This window comes from Pelobates fuscus, chromosome 6, assembly GCF_036172605.1.
Source record: "Pelobates fuscus isolate aPelFus1 chromosome 6, aPelFus1.pri, whole genome shotgun sequence".
Lineage (NCBI taxonomy): Eukaryota > Metazoa > Chordata > Amphibia > Anura > Pelobatidae > Pelobates > Pelobates fuscus.
In genome coordinates, this window is record NC_086322.1 from 143600843 (window position 1) to 143628690 (window position 27848).

Here is a 27848-nt window from a genome sequence, read left to right on the forward strand (position 1 = left end):
GAGCGTCAGGTTGGAAACCTTGTAGGTAACGCCATGTTGCGTCTTGTAGGTTCGTTCCGTGGGCGTCGGGGAGTGATGGTGTGGAATTGTACAATTGTCTGTAGTAGTTACAGAATTCAGTGGCAATTGCTTCGGGGAATTGAGTAAGTGTGCCATCAGTCTTCCGAAGTTCATGGACCTGCTTGGGGCCGGATCATGCGGGCCAGGAGTCTCCCACCCTTATTCGCGTGGATGTAGAAGAAGGCCTTGGATCGTTGTGTCACCCTATGGTGTGTGCTGGCAACCAGGTCCGCCAGTTGTCGGCGAGCATCCAAAAGTGGGCGATAGTGTTCTTCGAGTTGTGATCGTTTGTGTTGTGTTTCCAGTCGGGAGATTTGGTCGATGAGCTCCAGCATACGTCGCTGCGATTCCCTCTTCTTACGGGAAGCAATCCTAATGAGGTGACCTCGAAGTACACTCTTATGTGCCTCCCATAGCGTCACTTTTGATACCTCTTCCGTGTCGTTTTCCCTGAAGTAATTAGTGAGGTGTTCTGTCAGGTCAGCCAGCACACCTGGGTCCGATAGGAGCGACTCATTTAGTCTCCACTCCGTCTTGGTGGGCCTGAACAGCGGGGAGTCAAGCTTCACGGACACTGCACTGTGGTCCGACCACGGTGTAGGCGCGATTGTAGCCGACTGTAGGTATTGGAGGCCTTCTTGTTGGATAAGAACATAATCAATGCGAGAGTATCTTCTATGTATGGCTGAGTAGTGTGTAAAATCTCGGGTTGTTGGATGAATGGTCCGCCACGCATCCACCAATCTCGAGTCCCGCATGGTTTTCTTGATGGCCCTAATCGCGGTTTGTGGGATACTACTGTGTCCTGTCGAGGAGTCCAGCAACGGGTCAAGTGGTGCGTTAAAGTCCCCCCCTATAATGAGGGAGCCTTCCGTAAATGCTGCCAGTTGGCGGAATGTTTTGCACAAGAACATAGGTTTTGCGTTTGGCGCATAGATAGAGGCAAAGGTGTATGTCTTCCCCGTAATCATGCCTTTGATAAAGAGAAACCTACCGTTGGGGTCTGTCTTTTGGTCCAGCAAAGTGAAGGCCAGATTAGCGGCCAACAATACCGCAACTCCTACCTTGCGGGCTTCGGGATGAGTGCTGTGGTAGTTGATTGGGTAATCTCTGTCTTTCAGTCTATGGGTATCCGAGGATTTGAGATGCGTTTCTTGTAACATTGCTACCGAGATCCGTTTGCGATGAAGTTCTCGTAGGAGGTGTGCGCGCTTCTCAGGCGAGTTAAGGCCTCTGCAGTTCTGCGTGAGGACATGTAGAGGCGCTGCTGTGTACGCCATTGGGATAGTGCGGGCGAAGTCGCTGGTGTCACCGCGGTCGTGTTCAGGTGTTCTGGGTCCAGTGGCCCTCGCGCACGCTCACTGCCGGTGGGAGAGGGGGGGGGGGGGGTGGGATGGATGGGGAAGAAGGATACAAGTGCAGTTAAAGAAGAGGAAAGGTAGAACCTTCTTAAGTTACAAGTCCCACGAGTTGGGGGGCGGCTCGGCCCACTCCCAGTTCAGCCCGTCCCAGGAGGCCCCTGGTGTAAGTGCTCAGTGTTACGATGTCAATAAGAATTAGAGTTATCCCCTCAACACGAGGGTGTCCTGTGTAGCTGGGTGGATTACAAGACCGTACCGTTCCCTAGTAATGTGGTCTACACAGGTGTATGTCGGGGTGGCGGTGTGGCCGAAGAAGTCCAGTGTCACTGTCCGGTCGGTAGTAGAGGCACAGTGTCCAGTGGTGTAGTAGTGTGTGTACTCTCAGAGGAGTGTCCGTGTCCCACGTGTTCCTAATTTGAATTCAATGGCCAATACTTGTGAAAATATCAATTAGTACGGTCACGTAGTATGGGGGTATGGGTCAACAACTGTAGGGATAGACGGTGCTAGTGGCTGCTGGTCCTACCCTATGTCGGGGCGGGTAGCCCATTGCTGTCTTAAGGTAGTTCGAATCGTGGGTCGTGTCTGGCCGGGCTGGCCGCGCAGGGAGTTCGATCAGAGTCTCCCCGTCTCCCACAGCGGGCTCCGTCCCTGGTCCCCTATTCTGGGGACAGGAAGCGGAGCTGGCCGTCCGTGGGGGAGGGGGGGGGGGAGGTGTCAGGTGGCATGGGTATGTGTGCGTTTGTCCGCCATGGGTGAATGTCTCAATTGGTTCCTATCGTACAGTGCAAGGAACAAACAATGCTACATAGTAAACATATGACATCACACCTTAGTATTATTCAGAAACCAACCGCCCCCCCTCCCAGCCCGACCCCCCCGCACCTCCCCAGCCCTAGAAATCTGGTGCTATTAGCGTATTCATAGGTGTAGTCCCAGTTAAGCTCACTGCGTGACCCCTATCCCCTTCGTAGCCCTAGGGCTCTATAGCATCCCCGCCATTCTCCCACCCATAAAGCTATCTCACCCATTATAGCCCGGCATATCAGTATCAACGAAATAAGATCTACATACACATAGAAATCCCCCATTCGTTCTCCACCTCCCTCTATCCGTCCCTCTTATAGTGCTTTAGGCAGTGGTAAGTTATTAATATGACTAGACCAAATCACTTTTGTAGCATCAGTAAAACCACAATATATCAAGTGCTTGAGCGTCCCGTGAGTAACCAACAGTCTCATGAAGCGACCCAGTTCCGCGTGCACAAGTGGGGCATGTCTTGCAAGAGTCCCACCCCGCGGGCAAGCTAGGTGGTGCATCCCATCCCCCTCAGGCCCCCCTCCCAAGCAACTTAGAGCAGCCTCCCTTCCCCAGGGGCGTGTTAGGAATGTGTGGCAACACCCGGCCATGCGTAAGTCTCCATATATGTGCACGTGTATACAGCATTTCAACAGTCCCGTATGGCGACATAGTTTGTGTCCTACGTGCATATGTGGGATATTCCCTGCAAGTACCCCAACCCACAGGTAGGCCAAACGGTGCGTCCCCCCCGTCAGGCCCCCCTCCCCAATCAACTTGGGGTAGCCTCCCTTACCCAAGGGCGTGTTAGAAGAGTGTTGTAACACCCGGTCATGGATAAGACCCCTTACATGTGTATGCGTAAACAGTACTTATCTGGCATCTGATGTACACGGGATGGCGTTGTCATCTGTGGTTGTCAGCGGGCCGTGGTATGTTGGTGTGTCCTGGTCGGTCTTCCTTGCTTGGTGGATATAAGTGGGGAGCAGAACTTTATTCCTCCGGGTCCGTGGGCATCAGTTGCCTGCGGGCCTGTGGGCACCTAGGTGTGACGTCTCGTCGTCTTCGCTGCAAGTTCGGGGTGTGAATTCCCTGCCTCTGGTCTAGTGGCCCCAGGATCCAGTCGGTGACTTCTGTAGGCGGGAGGTTGAGGCGCTGTAGGAACCTGGGCACCTCTTCTGGCCAACGTAGCGGGAACCAGTCGTCATGGTGTCTGGCCAATAGCATAAAGGGGAAACCCCATTTGTATGGGATCCCCCTATCTCTGAGTAGCGCTGTGATGGGTCCCAGGGCCCTACGAGCCTCAAGCGTGAGGGGAGATAGGTCCTGATAGAGGGCAACTTCTGCGCCATTGAAACGCCAGGTGGGCCTTGCGCGGGCTTTGTTCATTATTTTCTCCTTCAGCTTATAGGAGTGTAGGCAACATATAATGTCTCTCGGTGTGTTATCAGACGTGCGTGCTCTGTTAGCCCTATGCGCCCTGTCAAACATTATGGAGTCTGGCGCTTCTGGGCCCAGTATGTCGCAGAACAGCGTCTGTAGTGTTGCTTCCACGGCCTCCGCCCCTTCGGGTTCTGGTAGGCCGCGGACCCTAATGTTTGATCTGCGTCCCCTGTTATCAAGATCTTCAGTTTGGCGTCTCAGGTGTAGGAGAATATTGCCTTGTCTATGTATAGCCAGATTTGAAGCCTCAACCCTCTCCCCAACAGCTTGCACTGAGGCCTCAGCTGCCTGTATCCTGGAGGCCTGTGTGGAGATTTCGGCCTTAATAGAGTTTACCTCTGTGCGGATCGCCGTGTGTAGGTTCTCAGATAGGGTCTGCATGTCAGATTTGGTGACCATCGCTGCTGCCAGGGCTTTAATTGCCTTTATGTCTGCACTGATCTCCGCCAGCGTGGGTGCAGCCGTCTCCGGTATTGGTGAGCAGGCCGGGGAGTCGGCCATGCTTGCGCCCGCAGCCTCGTGGTATTCGGCGGGTGCCGGGGCCAGATATCCATCCATGGGGCCCGTGTGTGTGGCAGTCGCTGGATGCCTGGGTGTTTGGGAGCCGTCAGGGCGTTTAGTGCGCCCCATTTTCGTGCCGTGCTGATGGGTAAGCCTGCTTTATTTGCTAAGTGGGTCGGAGCTTGTCCTTTACGCGGCCATCTTCATTCACGGCCAAACCACGCCCCGGGAAACGTTTTTCTAATGCATCCTGTGAGTGCAATATTGCTCCTTACGTGACTACATCTTGTTTTGGACTTTACCATCTTATGCCTGCATGAACTTTTAACTGTTCCAAGAGAAAACCAAGCTTTCTGCATTCCAGAGAGGTGTTCTTTTGGGTGGGCTATGAATGGGGAGAGGGCCTTAGGCTATGGTAGAAGTGTGGAATATGTGCAGATTATCTTTGTTTCTAATTGACCTGTTTGTTGTGTATTTTGCCAAAGAGAATGTTGTTCTTATCTTATGTCCAAAACAATGGCCACCTGCCCTGTTGCATGACTTTACCTGTTAGAGTTGGAAATTCCCAGTTTCAAAATGCTTAATTAAGACATGCATGCATAACTTGTTAATTTGCCACCTCTGACTTAAAGACTACGTAATAAACATACACATTTCTATTTTCCGATATTGCCTGAGGACTGTTAATGCCTCATGTACTTTGTTGAAAATTGTCTGTTTGAAGGTTTTTGGTCAGAGATCATTTGTATCTCTCCAATATTGACAATATTGCTGCATTGTTCAATAAATGAACGCAGAGTCATTTTCAGGCTCGACTACGACAAGCCCTATGAAATGCATTTTATTGCATTACAACAATCACTGCAATCGCTGCATTTGATTGGAGCATTTGCAGCAATTGCCATAAATGCACAAATTTTGCCACGACAGGATGGAGGCATTGTAACAAATATAAAACCATAACAAAGGGTGCCCATGTTATGCCTGTCCTGGCAAGTCACCTCCCAAAATGCCAGTGGATAACCACCAATTGTGACATTACTGCTATTATTATGCAGCAGTCTAACATTTTACAATGGGTTACTAATTGGGTTATTTTGTATTAAATTTTTTTTTTTTAGTATGTGAAACATTGGCAATAGAGTAGCACTTTTTATTAGTACTTCCATGGATTTCAAAACAGAAAAAAATTGCATGCGATACATTTTTACAATATCCTTCAATGCTCTATTTCTTTGTATCATTATCAATGGACAATCAATCTTACTCCAATTGACATACTTGAAAACAAGAGAAATGTCAATGTATCCTTCCTGGTAAAATATTTTATATGTGCATAAATAAACATATAAAGCGTGTAAATGTAGGAGTATGGTAATTTTTTTCTTACATGAAATAAGTTGGCACAGTTTGAGGATGCCTCCTTGGCTGCTAACACAAGATTCTTCAAGACTGTAAAGAAAAAGTGCAAGCAATTGGACAGGATATTCCTCGCCGCCTTATTAAAGACCTGCAGTTCTTCCACTAGCTGAGCATTAAGGGCCTCGTAGTCCCTGCGCGTCTGATCAAGTTGAGCTTCTCCTGCTTTCTGAAGGCAACTGTGATAATCCAAAAGTTTATCGTAACGTTTCTGTATCAGCTTCTGGGGCACGGGGAACATGGCATGCAAGGCGCTCAGTGGTGTGTAAACAAGACGTTCCAGTTCATTTATCTGCAGTACAGGAAAAAAGAAAAGAAAAATAATAAACACCAGAGGCATTCAATTAAAAAGCAGATTGTAATGCCAGACTTTAGTCAAGCTATATTTATAGTAGTATAATTACATAATATAACTATTACAGACAGTACACTCCACTAATATTAGCACCCATGGTAAATCTGAGCAAAGTAGGCTGTCTCTTGTTTAACTTTTTGATCTTTTAGTTTAAAAAAATTACACAAAAATATTCTGCACTCATGGATATCAAACAACTGCATGTATACAACAAGATAAGGGTGCACATTAAATATACTAACAAGTATGAATTACTTTGAAATCCTTTATTGGTTATACCACAAAAGATACATAAACGAACAAGCAATGAATAAAGCGACAAAAAACAAGGTACATATATGACTATAATTACCACCAATAAACAAGCCGAATGGCACAAAACACGATCCCCCCAACGTTTTGACAACACTCCTGCTGCCTTTCTCAAGGGTGTCTAAAGGGTGTCATTGCTGCTTAAAGTGGCACTGCCATGCCAAACTTACCTTTCTTTAATATATTCCTCTTCTGTCCCTCTGTCAGGGTCTGTTCTTCATTTCTTCCTGTCTGCTCTAGTTTTCTTTAAAACATAAGACAAAGTAGGGACTACTTTGTCTAATGGAGGTTTCCTACGCCTGACCAGCTTTGACTTGCGGAGGAGCAAAGTGTGCTTCTTTTCCTGTGGTCAGAACAATTTTCCCACAATTCTCACCTTTGATCCGTGATCTCGCGATGCTTCCTGTCAGTATTCCCAAACATCCTGTCACTTAGACAGAACGCAGGGGAAACTACCGAATATCATCCTAATAGAATGATAAATGTTTCTGCATTTGTGGAAATGAACCCCAACCCCCACCCAAGCGGCAGGTGGGGGCAACAGGTCCCCTGTTCAGTTTAATAGCCCCAACTCATGGGGCATGCGGATTTCAAGCCAACAAACTAGAGTGCTGGGACAGGTAAATTTAGAGACTTACCTGTCAGTATCTTCATTTACCTGTCACAGCACTCTGATTGGTTGGCTTAAACCAACCAATCAGAGCGCTCTGAGACTAATTGCAGGGCGTGGGAAGGCTTTATAAGTCAGTCTGCTCCATGCCCTCCACGGGTGAAAATTTATTATTTTTTAGCATTGGGTTACATTTTTTTCGTCATATTTCTTTTGGGCGTTTGGTTTTTTTATTTTATTTTCAAAGTCCGACGGGTAGTATGGACTTTTGTTTGGCCTTTTTTGGGGCTGAAAAAAGATTTTAGAAAAAAGAAGACATCAAATGGTAAGTTATTTTTTATTTACAGGGATTTAGTTTTATTGTTTCTTTTCACGATTTTTAGAGTGAGGGGGGTAGGTAGGGGTTTATTATTTTTTTGGGTGGGGGGGTTTGGGGACCCTTAGTCACCTGGGGGGGGTTAACATTTTCATTTAGGGCCCCACCTGCTGCTCATGGGTGAGGGGCCGGGAGAGAGGATAATTGGTGCCTCCCCTATTGTTATTTAGGGCCCCCACCCACCACTCAGGGGTGGGGGCCGGGGGGAAGACAATAGGTCCCCCCTTATTGTTATTTAGGGTCCCCACCCGCCGCTCATGGGAAGGGGCTGAGGGGGGAGGACAATAGGTCCCCCGCCTTATTGTTATTTAGGGCCCACACGGCACCTGCCGCTAAGGGGTGGGAGCCGGGGCGGAGGACAATAGGTCCCCCCCATTTTTATTTAGGGTCCCCACCCGCCGCTCATGTGTGGGGGCTGATGGGGAGGACAAGAGGTCCCCCCTTATTGTTATTTAGGACCCCCACCCGCCACTCAGGGGTGGAGGCCGAAAGGAGGACAATAGGTCCCCCCCATTTTTATTTAGGGTCCCCACCTGCCACTCAGGGGTGGGTGCCGGGGAGAGAGGACAATAGCCCCCCCTCACATTTTCATTTAGAGCCCCCACCCACTTCTCATGGGTGGGGGCCGGGGGCAGGACAATAGGTGCCCCTCTTTTTGTTATTTAGGGCCCCTACCCGCCTCTCAGAGGTGGGGGCCGGGGGGAGGACAATAGGCCCCCCCCCATTTTTATTTAGGGCCCCAACCCACCGCTCAGGGGGGAGGACAATAGGTCCCCCCCTTATTGTTATTTAATGCCCCCACCTGCCGCTCATAGGCGGGGCTGTGGGGGAACAACAGGTCCCCCCTTATTGTTACTTAGGGCCCCTACTCGCGCGGCACAGGTGGGGGCTCGGGAGGAGGGACACTAGGGTTTTTTGTTTATTTTTTGTTTTTTAACAGTGAATAGTGGCTCACTGTTTAGTAGACATACCCTTACTCACAATACAGCAAGTAGGGGTAGAATTTACTAATACTAAGCAACCTTTACTTAGTATTAGTAAATTTGTCTGAAAGACCAATTTAGGTCTTTCAGCCTTTTGGTAGATAGCTCCCTGATAATGTGGGAATTAGGGAGTTATCTACTAAGCAAATGAAATTCCGATCCAAACAAAGTCCCGAATTGCGTCCTAACACAAATGGAGAAACTGTTCTCATTCTGTTAGGACAAAATTCGGTCGTTTTGCCGACGTTCTGTCTAAATGACAGGACGTTTGGGAACACTGACAGGAAGCATCGCAAGATCATGGATCAAAGGTGAGAATTGTGGGAAATTTGCTCTGACCATCAGAAATGAAGCACACTTTGCTACTCCGCTGGTCATAGCTGGTCAGGCGTAGGAAGCCTCCATAAGACCCCAGAAACCTCCACCCCTGAGCAGTGGATGGGGGCCCTAAATAACAATAAGGGGGGGACCTATTGTCCTCCCTCCCAGCCCCCACCCCTGAGCAGCAGGTGGGGGCACTAAATATCAATAAGGGGGAGGGGCCTATTTTCCTCCCCCTAATCCCCACGCCTGAGCGGCGGGTGGAGGCCCTAAGGCCCGAAATAACAATAGGGGGGGGGGACCTATTGCCCTCCCCCCGGCCCCCACCCATGAGCGGCAGGTGTGGGCCCTAAATGAAAATGTTAGCCCCCCCCAGGTGACTAGGGGTCCCCAAGCCCCTAGTCAACCCTCCACCCAAAAAAAATATTAAACCTCTACCTACCCCCCTCACCCTAAAAATCGTGAGAAGGCATGATAAAACTAAATTCCTGTAAATAAAAAATAACTTATCATTTGATGTCTTCTTTTTTCTAAAATCTTGTTTTTTCAGCCCACAAAAGGCCAAATAAAAGTCCATAATAACCGTCTGACTTTAAAAATAAAATAAAAAACCCGAGCGCAAAATAAAGTGGCAAAAAAAAATTAACCAAGACTGAGCTCTGCAGGGCAGGGAAAGGCTTATAAAGCCTTCCCACGCCCTGCAATTAGGTTCAGAGCGCTCTTATTGGTTGGTTTAAGCCAACCAATCAGAGTGCTCTGGCAGGTAAATCTCTAAATTTATTTTGCTTTGGTTTTTAATACATGTATTGGAGTTGATGATGATGTACTGTGGTCATTGCTGTTGCCCAGGAGTGATGGGAGTGAGCGCAGGACTTATCTTTTTGTATTTGAGGTCTCTTAATTTACCTGTCACAGCACTCTAATTGGTTGGCTTGAAATCCGCGTGCCGCGTGAGTCGGGGCTATCAAACTGAACAGGGGAGCTGTTGCCCCCACCCGCCGCTCGGGTGGGGGTCAGGGGGCATTTCCATGAATGGAGAAACTGTTCTCATTCTATTAGGACGAAATTCGGTAGTTTCCCCGGCGTTCTGTCTATGTGACGTTCAGGAATACTGACAGCAAGCATCGCAAGATCATGGATCAAAGGTGAGAATTGTGGGAAAATTGCTCTGACCATCGGAAATGAAGCACACTTTGCTCCTCCGCTGGTCAAAGCTGGTCAGGCGTAGGAAACCTCCATTAGACAACAATAAATAGTCTCTACTTTGTATTATGTTTTATTTGTTTGTTTTTTTTAATTCTTTATTTTTGTGCCTTGTTAGGCATATCAGCAGAAAATATTAGTACAAAAGTGCAACATTTTGTTCTACAAAATTTTAACAGCCAATGTGTTAATAACAGGTAATTTCTCAGCGTATATTATATGACAGTAACATGTGAGGCGACATACCCGGGGTGGGTGAGATGGGAACGAGTTAGATAGTTGTTGTATTAACCCCTGAGATACTCCAAGTGTGAGGTTGTGTGGTTGCTCGTAATTTCCAGTTTTGTAGATATGTGTGACTTGTGAGCTTAATTGCGTGTGTGTCAGGTTTGTTCAGGTGGATGCGGTTGGAGGCCCATAAGTGCACTGTCATGGAGTATATGTCATGAACATGAACATTGGATTGTCAGGTGTGAGTATTACTCCTACGTGTGCGGTATATGGTGTGGCTTCCAATTTTAACCCCTAACCCTTGGGGTGATGGGGGGGGGGGAGGGCGGAGGTTGCTGAATTGCGAAAGCCTCCCTCTCAATGGTAAATGGGGGGGTCATTAGTTCACCCCTGTCACATATATAAGTCCCCATTGGGGTCTGTGCAGTGCTTGTGTCAGAAAGCTTGTGAGACATATATAAGAGCAGTTATCAAAGGAAATTCAGTACGTAAACAGTTGTAAATATGGATAACAAAATTATAGATAACAAAAATATAACTCAGCAACATAATACTTGGCCTTTTGGGCCGCAGTGGTTATTGTGGCAAAGGCTTGCAAGAGCCGTTTTGGAAGTTCATGTGTTTAAAGCCTGCTGGTCTCGTGCCGGTGAATCTAGAGAGGGTCCTTCTTCGGGGTCCCCGTCTTCTGAGTGTCCTGTCGACATTGCGTGCTTCCGTGAGGGTTGTATTCCCAGTGCGCGCAGGAACTCCGGTGCCCCAGCTGGTGAGGTGAGGGTGTGGGTAGTCCCTTGATGGTGGACCAGCAGTGAACCTGTGTTCCCCCATCTGTATGCTATTGCAGCTTTGCGGAGTGTGGTGGTAATGGGACCGAATGTTTTGCGCCTTAGTAAAGAGGCTCTTGTAATGTCCTGAAAAAATAGTAGTTGGGCACCCTCAAAGTTTAATGGCGTTTTTCCTTTTAGTGCAGTCATAATTTGTATTTTATCGTGGACTGTTAAGCAGCGCAGAATGACATCTCTGGGTGTATTGGGGGAGATCCGGACTGCGCTTGTCACGCGGTAGATGCCATCCAGGGTGATTTTTCTTGCAGTGGCCTGTGGCAGGATAGTAGAGAGCAGGCGCTGTGTGTAGCGTGGTAGCTCTTCAGTTTGGACTGTGGCGGGGACCCCCCTAACCTTAATGTGCGTCCGGCGCTGTCTATCCTCCATTGACATTAACTGGGCGGCCAAAACATGTTGTTCCGTTTGGAGTTGTTGTATTGAGTTTTGTAGGGTGCCTACCGTGTCTTGGACGCTGGTAATATCGTCCTCGGCAACTCTGACCCTTTCTGTAACCTGCTGGATGTCGGCTCTCACTAGTGCGACGTCTGCTGCCAGCAATTTCTGTATGTCTTTTAGCAGAGCTTTTAGGTCCCCTTTGGTAGTGGGGGCTGTGTCGTCCTTAGATTCAGGTTGTTGTGTTCGCTCAATCTGGAGGGCCGTTGTGGGTAGCGGCTCGCCTCCCGCCTTTTCTGGGGTCGGATGAGCATTGGGCTGGCGTGTGGTGTTTGCCAAGTCTGTCTGCCTGGGTCGGAGTAGCATGTCCCCGATGTCTCTGACCTGTAAGCTGGTGCCCGCTGCTTGCTTTAGTGAGCGACGGCCCATGGTGAGTGTGTCAGAGCTCTGTTCGTAGGGGGAGTGCTCCGGGTAGCTTCCGTCGAGGTAGGCCTCAAAGTTGAGGTGCGGCGGTGTGCTGTGGGCCGCAAGTTTCCGCCGTTGTCTGGGTTGTTTGGGAGCCTGGAAAAACGGCATCGGTCGGTGCAGTATGCTGTATCCTGCTACAGGAGTCAGTTTGTGGGGCTGGATGGGGCTCGGGTAAAGGGATTGATGGCAGATTGTTTCGTGCTTTCGGGAGCTGGCTGAGATCGCGTCCGTTCAGGATGGCTGCCAGGCTCCGCCCCCCTTTGTATTATGTTTTAAAGACAACTAGAGCTGACAGGAAATCAAGAACAGATCCTGACAGAGAGAGAGAAGAGGAATTGATTAAAGAAAGGTAAGTTCGACGTGACAGTGCCGCTTTAAATATCCCACATACAGCTGATGGCCATCAGCATCAGGTCCTGACGAAATCGGAAGGGAAATCATCACTTCCGGTCCGAGACCCATAGGGAGCCAAGAGTGAATAAGCAAGAACCATACGCTCTCAACCTTGAAGCCATCGTGGAAATTCAAAAACAGATAAACCAAAAATTAATAGAAAATAACATAAAATCCTTAGAAAAACTAAAATTTCTGTAAAAAGTGGCAAAACAGGAGAGGGAGGCAAAATTAAGGAAATTATGACAAAAATCTAGCACTAACCCCTAACCTAACCCCAACCTTAACCCTACCCCTAACTTAACCCTACCCTTAACTCTAACCCTACTCCTAAGTTGTAGGGGTAGGGTTAGGGAATTGCCGAAGTGGCGAATTCCGAATTGCCGAAGCCCCGAACCTAAGTGGCGAATTCCTGAATTTCGGAAGTGCCGAACCGAAGTCCCGAATTTCGGAAGTGCCGAACCGAAGTGGCGAAGTCCTGAATTGCCGAAGTCCCGAACCGAACCGAATTTTTTGCCCATGCACATCCTAGAGCAAAATCTCATACTGAAATAACATAGTAATAATAAACACAATTTTCTCTTTTCTCTCATTGTATATGTTATTTAGACATCACAACTGTGCACTGGAGCACTTCAATTGACTGTTTCATTGCTAGTAACAGAGCAGAAGACAAGAAATTCTAAATTAAACAGAATTTGCAACAAAGGAAGTTTAAACATTAGGTGTCTCTTTACAGTATGTGTTTAGGAAGGCTTTGCAAGTCACATGCAGGGAGGTGTGATTAGGGCTGTATAAACAAAGTCATTTAACTCCTACATTGCAGTGATCTATACATCAAAACTGCTTCATTAAACTAATGTTGTCTTGGTGACTATGGTGTCCCTTTAACATTTAGAACTCTGGACTAAGGTATGCATCTCACCATTCCACTCCCAAGTCATAAAATACACACAATATTTCTAATCTTAGAAAGTCTCTGATTCCTTAGCCATTGGAATTATTTTTTCAAGTTCTCTAATCTTAGCTCTATGTTCATTAAATTAGAATATGCATATAAATCTGAGGGCATGCATAGGTCAGTATTAATCACACACATCTGGAATTGCAGTCACTGTTCTTTCTGCATTTCTCTTTTAATTGCTCTCATTCATTCAGAAGGACACCTATTGGAAATCCAGTCTACCTTTTAATTAATCTTTCCTTATTATGTTTAAAAGGTATGTGGTTTAAGATGTTTTTTATTCTATTCATATAAAGGTTTTCATAAAAAAAAGCCTTATTAATGGAATTTTGCACATAACGTATTTGCGGTTTTATCCACTGCTATTTATTATTTTGCCTTTATTCTGGGCAATAGTGGTCTCATTAAGGATTCATTTTACCAATGTTTAATATGACTGCACTTCAATATTCCATTTTGTATGCTTTTCACTTAAACAAACTTGAGCTGAGAGGTTTGTTTCTAAACAGGGTTGTTTTCTACATTGGCTATTTAGCATTTTATTTGTGATAAAGGTACCAATTAATAGGAATAGAAGTCATTACTTATGTGACTATATCAACAGGCCAAATCAACACCAAATTAAAATGGGTCCCAATAAACAAACTCTTGCTACAACACAGAATAAAGGATTAGGACAATACTACAAGCTTTTCAAATGATTCAATGCTATCATAAACACTTTTCAAATGGTTTATCTACAACATTTCCATAGACTTTAATATTGACTTCTGTAGATAAATCATTTGGAAAGTTTTTATCACAGTTTTGAATCATTTGGAAAACGTATTAAATTGAGGCCTAAATTAGAAACCTGGACCTGTCAGACTGATTCCGTCAGGGTTATTCACTAAGGTAAGAATTCAAAGTGCATTTCAAATAGCCAGACTGGAAACATTCTCTAAGTCAGCTATACTTTCAGGTCAGCTACTCTGACCTTAAATTTGAAATTAACTTTGATGTAAATCACTTTAAATTCTCACTTTTGTAAATAACCCTGTATGTCACCATAATACCAGCTTCAGTTAAGGCTCATCCATAGCAATTGTGGCAGCGCCCCAGCAGTTTTTTTAAGTGGGGAAAATATTTGTAGTAATTTGGAAGCACTATGTTTTTTTTCCTTCTTCTTTAAAGTATTCAGTCACTCTACAGCTGAGACCTGAGCACTCATGCTGTGGCTAGTTGAAAAGTTGTGAAGCTTCAAACATCAGGACTAGGGCTGTGACTCTGAGAACTGTTCTAATTCTGATTTCAGTTGGTTTTAATCTGTAATAATTATTTATTCTTTAAGCTACTTCTTGGCTCCATATTACCACTACAGATTAATTATATTGCCAACTGTAAATGTAATAGGGGTCTATTAGTATCCTGACGCTTTCACCCTGTGTACACTGTGTGCTGAAAGCTAATAGTGAGTCAGCAGTAGCTGACATAGTTGGACTCTATTAGTATCTTGATACTTCAACCATGTCCACACTGTGTGCTGAGTGCTAGCGGAGTAGCTGACATGTTTTTATAATAACAACAATAGTTATTGAAAGCTCAAGTTATCATAGAAGGTGCACTAGTGAAGATGAAACCATGCAAGGGAGAGCTGAGAGAGATAGGAAAATAGAGAGAGTTGGAGCATTAAACAGAAACATGTGCTGTGTGGGGATATCCAGGGCCGGTGCAAGGATTCTTGACGCCCTAGGCAGCAATCCATTTTGCCGCCCCCTCATGAAGGCAACTGCATTCTCTCACAGGTTTATTTACTAAATTCTGAATTGTAATGAACACACTGCGTAAAAACACTCATCCAGTATATGCATACATATAAACACACTGCCTAATACATCCATCCACACAGACTGCCTATTACATACAATCAACCATATGCACATTACATAAATCCTCACACACACACACACCGCCTAATAAATACATTCATACACCCATACTGCCGAATGCATAGATCAATAGACACATACCGCCTAATAAATATATCCACACACTCTTTTTCAATGCATGTGGTGCTGTTTCATTTGTAATAATATTGAGATTTAATTTATGTTACTACTAACATTTTTTCGGTTTAATATAGAATTCTATTAACATATATTTTAAATATAATTTAACATATAAGTATCTAATTACATGGTCACACACTAGCACACACACTGTCACACACTCTGACATACATACACATTTTCACTAACACACTTTCACTGACATACATAGTGTCGCTTACACACTCACTGACATACAGTGCCAGTTAAACACACAAACACTGACATACACAGTGTCACTCACACACTTTCACTAACACACAAACACTGACATACACAGTGTCACTCACACACTTTCACTAACACACACTCACTGACATAGTGTCAGTTACACATTCACTGACATACACAATGTCACTAACACACACACAGTGACACTCACACACTATCACTGACATACACACAGCTTCACTGACACACACACACTCACTGACATACACAGTGTCACTTACACACTCTCACTGACATGCACAATGTAATTTACAGTCACTAACACACAGTATCACACACACACACTGTCACTGACATGCACACACAATTTCAGTTACACACTCTCACTAACGCACACACTGTCACTCAAGCACAAACTCACACCACTTTACATATAGTCACACTTTATTTACACACAAAAACACAGCAATTCAATAAACACAGACTAATTTACCATCATACACTCATACACATAATCAGTTCCCCCTACCTTCAGATCTACCATTCATAAGTGCTGTGAATGGAGCAGAGGGGTCCATCCTGCAGGTAGCTGGTGCTGTTCCTGGTGGGGGGAGCAGGAGAGCCGTGCACTGTGAGCACATGCTGCTTCCTGCTCCCCTCAGAGTGCTTCCGGTGTTCACAGGCAGGGGGCAGCCGGGATACCAAGTCATGTCCCGGCTTCCCCTGCCTGCTGGAAGCTGAGTGCTCTGCTCGGGTGCTGGGGTTACAGCATACCCCTCTCCCGAGCAGGCAAGTGGCTGCAGAGAGAGCCCAGCAGCTGAATGACTGCGCTGGGGGGTGGCTAAGAAGCCGTTCGCCCAGCACACCAGCCCCAGGCAGCCCACCAGGAAACCTCACGGTGGGCGCCCCCCAGAGGCCGGCGCCCTAGGCGAATGCCTTATTCGCCTTAATGTTAGCGCCGGCCCTGGGGATATCGGTATAATCCATCACAGTGATCCCCACTGAATGGGATATTTATGTCATCTCCTTATTGTGCCCAGTTCTGTGTGTAATTTCTCTGTATTTTACTCAGCTCTACCTGTTGCATGGGTATCTCTGTAGTCTACCCAGATCTGCGTATTGTATAGGTATATTTAATGTGCCCAACTCAGTACATTATATCTCTATTTTTTCTCATCTCTGTTTGTGGTATGGTTATCTTTGTATTGCACTCAGTTCTATGTATAATATAGATATCTTATGTTGTACCAGCTTGTTTTATTGAATAGTCATCTCTGTATTATGCTCTGCGCTCTGTATTGTAGGAGTATCTCTGTACTGTATAGGGAGGAGTACAAGTCTGGAGGAGGAACCTGGCACTTCACCATCTTAAAATGTCACCAGCCACCACTGACCAGCTTGTACATTTCATAGACTTACATAATGTTCACATTGTGCTCCCTCTCTCTCTTGCATGGGCAGACCTCCATTGCTTTCCTCTGGGTCATCTTGCAAAATATCCTGCAATTCTGTAACACCAAGTGCAGTCAAGGGTATCGCATCCTAAGAGGAGAAAGAGGAAAAAGTGCTGACCACTTGTACAGAGCATGATGAACAAAAACATATATACCTGTGTATATGTACAATAAATGTTTAATTCTAGGAAACAATTAACACATATTTATCCTCTTATTTGTCTTTTTATAAGGTTTATAAACCAGAGAAATGAAAAAATAAACAGATTTCTAATTCAAAAATGAATGGTAGGCTTTACTGATTTAGAAGTTACAACACATTTTCATGCATGAGCTAGCCTGTATTAAAGGTTGGCATTATTATTATTATTATTATCATCGCCATTGATATAGCGCCAACAGATTCCGTAGCGCTTTACAATATTATGAGAGGGGGGATTTAACTATAAATAGGACAATTACAAGAAAACTAACAAGAACAATAGGTTGAAGAGAACCATGCTAAAAAAAAAAAACGAGCTTACAGTCTATTATGCCAATAAAGGCGTATATTTTTAACAAGATTTCAAATCGCAGATATAAAACTTTGTTGTCGCTAGGACCAGCCGTGGGCTTAACTCAAAGAAGCAGCTTTATTCTTGAAATACTCACCTGCATGTATTGAAAGGTGTACGATAAATTCTTAACACAAAGTCTCACAGTCTTCTCAAGGCTTCGGAATATCTTTTCCTCCTTGTTAAATATTTGGTCTTTCACCTATAATATGCTTCAAGACATTAGCGAAGCGCGAAGTCCGTAACACATTTGTTAGGTGAAACATATTTAATCTGTATGCATGCAGTTTCACCTGTTTCACACCGTATTCTAGACCTGGCTGATATTAAAGTATAATTTCAATGTACAGTAAAGTGCACATTCAAAGTGGTTTGTTCATTAGAAAGTAACTTGAAAAATATAATTTGTAATAGTTAGGCAAAAATTCACTATATAATGGAGACTACTTTATATAAATACGTGCAAGGAAACAAGTGGGAGAGCTGAGAGCATCAAGCAATGCACAAAGCAAAGGTCCATGCTTGACTTATCATTTTAACTGGCCGAATCCTATAAAGAGTATATAGTGCAATGCACTATTAAATTATTATTGCACTGCTCTTCTTAAAGCAACAACATGAGTCTTATCCACTTAACTTTTCCTGTACATTTAATTAGATATCGGAAAAAAAAACATTAATCAATGTTAACAGCAATGGTTGATTCTAAAGTTAGATGTGAAATGTACTTTTCTTATTAAGTTATGAAAAACATAATTAAATCAATTTAGTTTAGATAAGTCTGTATAACTTTCAGAGGGCATTTGTTACATTGAAAGATAAGGGTACGGCAGGATTAGTATACTTAAGGTGACTGTACCTGTTCACCACCACGAGTCAGTATCTTCAAGTGGCTGGTCACTCTCTTGGATTTCTTGCTGATGGAGTGAATACTTAGTTTGGAGAGCTTATCTTTTAAAGATTCTTCTTCATCTGCCCTCCTGTACTTCAATACTGAAAGATATCAAAAGGCATGAGATATCACCAGATTGATGTGAAAAGGGCAAAACCTATCTGTAATGTTATATTGACATCCCTCTCAAAGCTCTGCCTGAGTTTCACAGATAATCATTAATCAATTAGTAATCAAAGCGCAGAGCTGAAATAGAAACTATTGGCTGCAGACGTTGGAATGGACAAGATACAGAAATGTGAAGCTGGATTTTGGTTATGCTTTGATGCAGTGACTTATAGTGCAGTCATTACTGTCCATACAGACTTGATTGTGGTTAACCCCTTTATGGGAGATAACTCACCAGCACAACCATGATTTCGACTTGCCTAACTGATTGTTGTAAGTGTGTATCAATGTAGTGTTTATACCACTATTAACGTTGTATGATGTATTTTTTGTGATAAAAACTAACTTATGTAGTGCATGGTAACTTTTTTTTGTTTTTTAACTATATACAGTGTAAGCTGTAGATTTTTGGGCTTTCTTGGGAATTGCTCCATTATATGGCACAGTAGATCACTCAGACATGCTTATTATGCTCTAATAGGATTTCTGACATCACCCATGATTTGCATTGTGTTGTCAGATTATGTATTCCCTAAACCTAGATCTGCATATTGTTCTGTTTTCTGTCACTGGTTAACAGCATCAGTGGAGATAGACCTTTTTGAATGGTTGCTTTTGGTGTAGAACATGGCAATGGATCCAGGGTTTATATAGGGTTAAGTGGCAAGCGTAAATTCTGCTGTTAAAAAGGCGAGCACTCCACCATCTAGAAATGTAAGCAATGACCTAAGATTTCCACATATAGTTTCATTAAAATTCCAACTCTGTTGGGAAGATCTATATGTACTCAGCACATGTACAAGATCATCCTTGGAGGATCCTTCAGCCTCATGTGAGTAAACCAGTTATATCAGACAGACGACACAGAGGAGACAGATCCTCTTCAAACAGAAGCTAAGTATTTAGTTATCATATTTCAGTTAACACAAAATTCTGATTATTTACTGTTTCAATACCTAGATCCTTCCGTCGTTTCAGTTCATTAATGTTCACATTAAGCTGTCTTATGGCTGCATATGCATCTTGCAGTGACCTGTAGTCTGGGTGACATGGAGGAGTAGAATTCAACAATTCACACAGCAACAAAGGGTACTTCATCACCCTTTGAATTGGTTTAATCATCAGTGAGCCCATATCCAACAGGTTTGGTTTTCCTCTGGAAGACACACAGAGACGAATGCATTGTTATACAGCATTACTTGCATGCATATGTGTATAATAGTAATCAAAATCAATCAGAAAAGTACATTTACAAGAATCGGGACAATAAATGGACAATTTAGACAAAAACAGCACAGTTTAGATTAAACAGTTTTTGTTTTTAATTTTGCAAGTTGGTTATCAATTTACCACAACTGACTGTTTTAATATTAAATGGACCTTATGGGTTGTTACAATCTTGACTATAGACTGGAGGAGACTGGATTTTTCATCCTGTCCCTTTGTCCCTAATAAAGTAAAAGTCACGTTATGTGAAGCATCCAAGGTGGTAATTTATCTATTAGTCCACTATTATGGTTGAGGGTCATTATTTTAGGTCCGGAGGTTGTGGATCCAGTGGACAGGACCAGTGAATCGTGCATCCCTTGGTCCTATAATCAAAGGACTGAGAGGCCTGGAATCTCTTCTTTTCTACCATATATGTTAATACTGTCTTCCACAGCCCAGGGAGGAGAATATATGTAACATACATAATCCATCAATAATTGGGCAGTGGAAGAAATTGTCTATTCATGGAGTCTCCCCTTTTCATTTTATTGAGAATTGCAATATTTTATGTTTTTGGAGGGGGGCATATGCTAGGGCCTACACCCTTACTGGAAGATATATTTGTTTCGCATTGTGTGAAATACGGAATATTATTTAATTTTTATGTGCTGTGCAACATATACAGATACATTTCTTGTCAGTTGAAAAAACACTTAATTTACCTACAAAAATGCAAACCTGTTAAAGGTGTATGAAATTTATTTCTGCTGTGCAGAGATATTTTTTATCAAATCAAATAAAAATTATTTTATTTCTGCTCTTATGTCAATCATTAAGTAACTTTGACGTGAGAAAAAAAAAAGTTCTATTGCTTTATTCCAGACAGTAAAAAGTTAATATTTTATTAGTAGACACTACTACTTCTCAAATAATTTCAGCAAAGGAGAAGTTCTGTTTCATGGAAAAAGTGCAAATCTCTACCACTTGGTGTCTCCAAATACAGCGTATTGTCCAGGTTTCTCATTGTTAATGCCGTAATTCTAAGTGTACTGGAGTGGCACATATAAAGAGTGGGCAAACAAAATGATTTGCTCAACAGTTTGCTTTTGTAAAGGACAAACATACAAAGCAAATATAACTTTAATTTCTTTCAAAATAAGCACACTTTTTAAAGGGCCAGGTCACTCTCAGGGAAGCACAAAAATATAAGACCATGAAAGAAAATAAGATAAAGGGTATGCCAGCCTATTGCTGAGCTATTCGCCTGTTCTCCCAATATATTAAAGCTGCCTATTATATTTAAAGGACCAATGCTTTCCTATGGACTGACTGAATTGCCGTGCATGCGCATTCAGCCGATGACGTCTGAAGGAGGAGGAGAGTCCCCAGCGACGAGGGAGCACGGCGCTGGAGAAAGGTAATAACTGAACCCCTTCCTCCCCCTAGAGCCCGGCGGGAGGGGGGCCATGAGGGTCGGGGGGATCTATTAATACTACAGTATAGTGCCAGGAAAACAAGTTTGTTTTCCTGGCACTATTGTGGTCCTTTAACTTTAGTTTTTGTGACTTGACAAAGGGAGAACCTCCCGAAAAGCTTGTTTTTTAAGATTAGTTTAACAAAAAAGAATTATATTCTGGAATATTCTGCACTGCATCTACATCTGTAGACTAATACAATTACTGGAAAACCTAACGAAGAAGAATGCATAACGACTATGAGTTCAACTCAAGATTTTAGCTACTTACATCCAAAAGGCAAAACTCAGGCACCAATAGTCAAGTTGAAATTATGGCTGGTTTGGAGAATTTTTCCAGTTCAGCTATTTTTGTCTCGGTTTTGCCATTAAAATTTTAAATTGCAAAAATTCTGAGTTTAATGAATAACCCTGAGTGACACTTGATGGTGCTTTTCTGAATATAGTTAGACGTGAATTGTTTGAACTAAAACCAGGAAGCTGAGTGAATTCTTTAATTAAAACTATGCGCTGCTTTATAACTAGATTGTGTTCTCTCTTTTATTTATTGTACACCTCATTCATACAGGGAAATTAGTTTTGTAACAAAAAACATAAAAAATTGTAGATAAAAAAGATAAAGCCAGTAGATTTTCTGTAGAGTGTCTCAATATATATCTTCACAAGAAACACCGCATTAATCTTGTGTAAACCAGGGTGTGAGTCATAATGTAGGCAAAAGGTTAACATATGTCTCTATGGGAAAAAATCCCCAGTGAAAATGTAAGTTGTTTGTTCACTAAATAGTGAGAGACTGAGTTAAATACTGGTTAGCGACATTCAGGTCACAATGGCTGTGGCAAAAAGTTGGATTTTTTCAGTTTGACTAGTTTGATCTAAATTTTGTAAGTCTGTTAGCAACTCATACAGCTGTCGGAAGACAAAATTCCTAAGGCTACTGCATATCAGAAATCAGGAGATGAGGGAGCAAGAGTGGGCGTTTAAAAATCATTTTAGAAAAACTTTTAGACATTTTTGATTTTATGAATAGACCCAAGCAGGACAGTGTAAGCACATTGTTAGATATGTTTTCACTTTTTTAAAGTGCTGTTGTGACAATAAGCCCATGCCCAGAACACTTCAGCAGTGGGGCTGCCATAGTGGCTGGTCTTATCTTTAAAGTTGGCCTGACCACTTTAACGATAAGCCTGTCCCTTCATGGCCTGACACACTCCCTCATCACAATCCCTATTCTGGCCTTTCCAACCAATGCCATATCCATCTCTTCCAATATTGACTTAAGGTATAAAAATATGAATCAAACATTTGAAATATAGGGGGCATAGCCAAGAGCTCAATGTGAACGAACATGTAGATCTGCAGCTCCGGCCAAACTATCAGTGAAAAAAGCTTTTTACACAGCAGAGGCAGAAGATAATCCTCTTCTTATTGAGTAACAACTTACCTTAAATGACGGCACACAGGGGCAGCAAAGAAAAAATCCCAGGCAAAATCGCATGCTCTCCAAGTCTCCTTTCTCGCAACCTCCAATGAGGACCCAAGATGACGCCAAAAAGCCACCATCTCCAGCCTGTCTGGAGAACAGCAATATCACCTCTATCTTCTAAACCTCAGTGACACCGGCCACAGATCCATCCATCCAGCATATGCTGCATGAGCCCCAAGCCTGATTAAAAACAGATTTTGCGAAGCTGTTGAGTGAAATCCGGATGGATTTTCACACAATGGGGGAGCGAACGGTGCACCTTGTAAAAAAAAACCTGAAGAGCGGACTGAAGCTCACAACTCCCTAGTGGACGCTTACATGCTTTGGAATCCATACTGCAAGCTTTAAAAGATAATTAGCAGACGATGAAGATTGCAACAAACACGGCAACATATGAATTAGGAACATAGCGGAGGAGATTTTGCCACAAGGTCTACCTGAATATCTTACACGGCTATTCAACTCTTTAGTGCCTGACCTACTACAGAAAGATTTTCTGCTGGATCACACACGGTGGACCTGTTCTAAAATTTAATCAACAAGACCAGCTTCACGCCCTTTCCATCCTTCTACCTACTTCCTGCTATTGAGTCTAAAGGCTTGGCTGCAAATGTAATCCTAGCAGCACATTGTCTTATAGCAGCGTTTCCCAATTGGTGTTCAATAGAACCCTAGGGTTCCGCGAGAACAAAATCGGGGTTTCGCCACGGTTCGCTCAATGGGTGTCCCAAGCACTTAGTTCCACCCGATTAGTATCACTGAAAAAAGGCCCGGTCAGGAGCCGCGGCTCTTCAAGACCGTGACTGGGCCCCTGTAGTATCAGATGCTGGGAGGAAGTGACAACCTGTATCTTCCTTCCAGATATAGAGCGTGCCGGTGGAGCTTCTGCAGGTTCACCACCACATACACACAGCCAACAGTACTCGAAGCAAGCTACCCTCCTGCTGAAAAAAGGTAAGAGGATGGGTGCAAAATATAAACATTATGACCTGTGTGTGGTGTATCTGAGTGTGAGTGTGTGTATTTGTGTGTGTCTCAATGTGTTCATCTGTGTGTATGTGCCATTGTGTTTATCTTTGTGTATCTGCCATTGTGTGTATCTGTGTGTGTGCCAGTGTGTTTATCTGTGTTTATCTGTGTGTCAGTGTGTGTATCTGTGTATGTGCCAGTATCTGCAGGGGCGGACTGACCACTCGGGCACATCGGTCATGGACCGAGGGCCCGAGGCAGCCAGGGGCCCGGCAGCACAGCCATGCTCCAGCTGGAGAGATCAGATATCTCTCCAACTGGAACGGCAAAAAAAATAAAAGATAATTTCCTTTAATAGGTTGCTGGGGCCCCTGATGCAGCGCAGGGCCCCAGCAACCTACCGCTCTGTAAATCCCCCCCTTACCCTCACATGAGACCTGGCAGCTTCACCTCCTTTCTGCCAGGTCTCCTTCTCCCTGTCCCGTGCGGCTCTGTGTGATGAGGAGAGGCGGGGCCAGGAAGTGACATCACTTCCTGTACTCTCCTCTCACACAGAGCCCGATCAGCAGGGGAAGGAGCAGCAGCCAGGGAGACCAGAGCGAGAAGAGAGACAGGTAGGAACTACTCACCCCCCTCCCTCCCTCTGTCACTGTCACCCCCCTCCCTCTGTCACTGTCACCACCCTCCCTCTGTCACTGTCACCACCCTCCCTCTGTCACTGTCACCCCTCTGTCACTGTCACCCCCCTCCCTCTGTCACTGTCACCCCCCTCCCTCTGTCACTGTCACCACCCTCCCTCTGTCACTGTCACCCCCTCTCTCTGTCACTGTCACCACCCTCCCACTGTCACCCCCTCTCTCTGTCACTGTCACCCCTCTCTGTCACTGTCACCCCCTCCCTCTGTCACCCCCTCCCTCTGTCACTGTCACCACCCTCCCTCTGTCACTGTCACCTCTGTCACTGTCACCCCTCTCCCTCTGTCACTGTCACCCCCCTCTCTCTGTCACTGTCACCACCCTCCCTCTGTCACCTCCATTTGTCACTGTCACCCCCCTCTCTCTGTCACTGTCACCCCCTACCTCTGTCACTGTCACCACCCTCTCTCTGTCACTGTCACCCCTCTCCCTCTGTCACCCCTCTCCCTCTGTCACTGTCACCCCCTCCCTCTGTCACTGTCACTCCCCTCCCTCTGTCACTGTCACCCCTCCCTCTGTCACTAGTCACCCCCTCCCTCTGTCAATGTGTCACCCCCTCCCTATTTCAATGTGTCTGTCACCCCCTCCCTCTGTCACTAGTCACCCCCTCCCTCTGTCACTAGTCACCCCTCCCTCCCTCTGTCACTGTGTCACCCCCTCCCTCTGTCACTGTGTCACCCCCTCCCTCTGTCACTAGTCAACCCCTCTCTCGGTCACCCCTCCCTCCCTCTGTCACTAGTCACCCACCCCCACTGTGTCACTACTCACCCCCTTTCTCTGTCACTAGTCACCCCCTCCCTCTGTCACTAGTCACCCCTCCCTCCCTCTGTCACTGTGTCACCCCCTCCCTCTGTCACTGTGTCACCCCCTCCCTCTGTCACTGTCACCCCCTCCCTCTGTCACTAGTCAACCCCTCTCTCTGTCACTAATCACCCCACCCTCCCTCTGTCACTGTGTCACTAGTCACCCCTCCCTGTGTCACTAGTCACCTCCTCCCTCCGTCACTGTGTCACCCCCACCCTCCCTCTGTCACTAGTCACCCTCTGTCACTAGTCACCCCCTCCCTGCGTCACTAGTCACCCCCTCTCTCTGTCACTGTCACCCCTCCCTCCCTCTGTCACTAGTCACCCCCTCCCTCTGTCACTAGTCGCCCCTCCCTCTCTTTGTCACTGTGTAACCCCCTCCCTCTGTCACTAGTCACCCCCTCCCTCTGTAACTAGTCACCCTTTCTCTCTGTCACCCCTCCCTCCCTCTGTCACTAGTCACCCCTCCCTCCCTCTGTCACTAGTCACCCCTCCCTCCCTCTGTCACTAGTCACCTGTCACTGTGTCACCCCCTCCCTCACTGCCACTAGTCACCCCTCTCTCTGTCACTAGTCAACCCCTCCCTCCGTCACTGTGTCACTAATCAATCCCTGTGTCACCCCCACCCTCCCTCTGTCACTGTGTCACTAGTCACCCCTCCCTGTGTCACCCCATCCCTCCCTCTGTCATTGTGTCACCCCTCCCTATGTAATTGTTACCCCTCCCTCTGTCATTAGTCACCCCTCCCTCTGTCACTAGTCACCCCATCCCTCCCTCTGTCACTAGTCAACCCATCCCTCCCTCTGTCACTGTGTCACCCCCTCCCTCCCTCACTCTGTCACTAGTCACCCCCTCCCTCACTCTGTCACTAGTCACCCCCTCACTCTAGTGACAGAGTGAGGGAGGAGGTGACTAGTGACAGAGAGAGGGAGGATGTGACTAGCCACGGGAGGGGGATCCTGAGGGTGGGGGCACCCTTAGGGCACTATAGTGTCAGGAAAACCGCTTTGTTTTCCTGACACTATAGTGATCCTTTAACATTTATTTAATGCACATATATTTGTGCATTCAAAGGGCCTGGGATCTAATTTTGCCCGGGGGCCCCAATGGCTCTCAGTCCGCCCCTGAGTATCTGTGTATCAAGGTGTGTGTATCTGTGTGTCAAAGTGTGTGTACCTGTGTGTGTTTTTGTGCCAGTATGGGTACCTTTTGTGTCAGTGTGTTTAGCTGTGTGTATCCATGTGTCTGTGTGTATATCTATGTGTGTTTATGTGCCAGTGTGTGTATTGGTGTGTATGTAAATCTGTGTGTCAGTGTGTGTATCTGCCAGTGTGTATGTGACAGTATATCAGTGTGTGTGTGCCAGTGTATGCATCTGTGTGTCAGTGTGTATCTATGTGTGTCCCTGTCAATGTGTGTATCTGAGTGTATATTTGTGCAAGTGGGGGTATCTGTGTGTCAGTGTGTATATGACTGTGTGAATGTGTCCGTGTGTTTCTATGTGTGTTTCTGTTTGTTAATGTGTATATCTGTGTAAGTATATATGTGGCAGTGTATGTGCAGAAATGACATACAAAGACACCCCTGAAATCAAACTCCAAAATTCTATACAAATACTCAAACACACAGAAAACATTGTACACTGTTAATTAAAAGGTTTCTACTACAGCACAACATGTTTTCAGGATTTTGTTACACTATGTCAAAGGGTTCCAAAGGAAAAATAAGTTGGGACCCTCTGGCATTGAAGCATTGAAATGGAAACAATCCTCAGTACCAACTTACTTGAGCCTAGTAACTAGAATTCAACTAAATTATACATTTGAGAGTATGTTTAGAGTATATTCAGCAGAGGACGAAGTTAGATAGGATTTGGCAGCCATGGTGGCTCTTTAGAAACAGGAATTAGGATATTCTAGTGGTCCACAGTCACAAGATGAATATAAATTATAGTTAGAACACACATCCAGATTCCCTGATGCCAACGTTAAGAAGGGATTATTAGCCATACAGATGTTCTTTCAATGGAACAACAAAGACATTTCTCAGGAAATCGCCATTACACTCCAATAAATCTGCTTTGTTGAAAACTTTGTGTGTCTAGTATCTTTATCCATGTAGATAGAGGTGTGAGGTGTGTTACTGTGTATAAGTGGCACCAAAACTGGTCCAATCCTTGAGTGCCATCTCCATTTGGTTACAAACTGTTTTCATGACTGACACCACTAACTGGCTGGGCTGCATTCTAATGCTCTCATTGCCCTGCTCCTGCCTAATTAGTTACAGCATGATGGCAAATGGCAATGAGTGTAAAATGGCATGTATCTTTACAGATGCAACCACTGTTGTTAGCTGAAGTAGCAAAGACATTTCTTATAAGTTTTCTACTACTGAGACTACTGCGTAATGAGTTAAAGGGAAATCATTTCAGAAAAACAATAACATGAGAAATAAAAATGTAAACAATACTTACTGGTCTTCATATATTTTTCTGTGAAAATAAATGAAAAGAAGGCAGAATAAATGAATGCAATAAAAGGATGAACTTTAAATTGAACAGACATGTACATCTATAAAAAACAATTGCACAATGAACTTAAGGTACAACATAATTTTCTTAACAACTATTTGGGAACATTTACCTATTTCAAGACTGCTATCATGGTCTTTTTGTGGTTGCTAGCACATACAACAGCAGACTTTGGACAACTTATTATATCATAACATAATTAAAATATGTTGTTGGAAATCATTAAAGGGGTATACTAAACAACATACTTACTAGAGCTCACTGTAGTAGTTATGCTGCCTGGACCGGGCTCCCTGAATATTCATTGCCATTGGGTGGTCCAAACAGCATGGGCCACCCGATGG

The 27848-nt window shown here is 44.7% G+C and overlaps 1 protein-coding gene across 1 annotated transcript in view; it reads right to left on the minus strand.

The window, feature by feature from the left end:
* ARHGEF38 (Rho guanine nucleotide exchange factor 38) overlaps positions 1–27848 on the minus strand; it is a 92311-nt gene that overhangs the window by 17042 nt on the left and 47421 nt on the right. Inside the window, exons 5-10 of the mRNA XM_063458386.1 lie at positions 27448–27465; positions 19295–19494; positions 18138–18271; positions 17376–17480; positions 16690–16812; positions 5554–5874 (exon numbers count right to left, since the gene is read on the minus strand). Coding sequence (XP_063314456.1) covers positions 5554–5874; positions 16690–16812; positions 17376–17480; positions 18138–18271; positions 19295–19494; positions 27448–27465 — 901 coding nt within the window. The remainder of the gene's footprint in view (positions 1–5553; positions 5875–16689; positions 16813–17375; positions 17481–18137; positions 18272–19294; positions 19495–27447; positions 27466–27848) is intronic.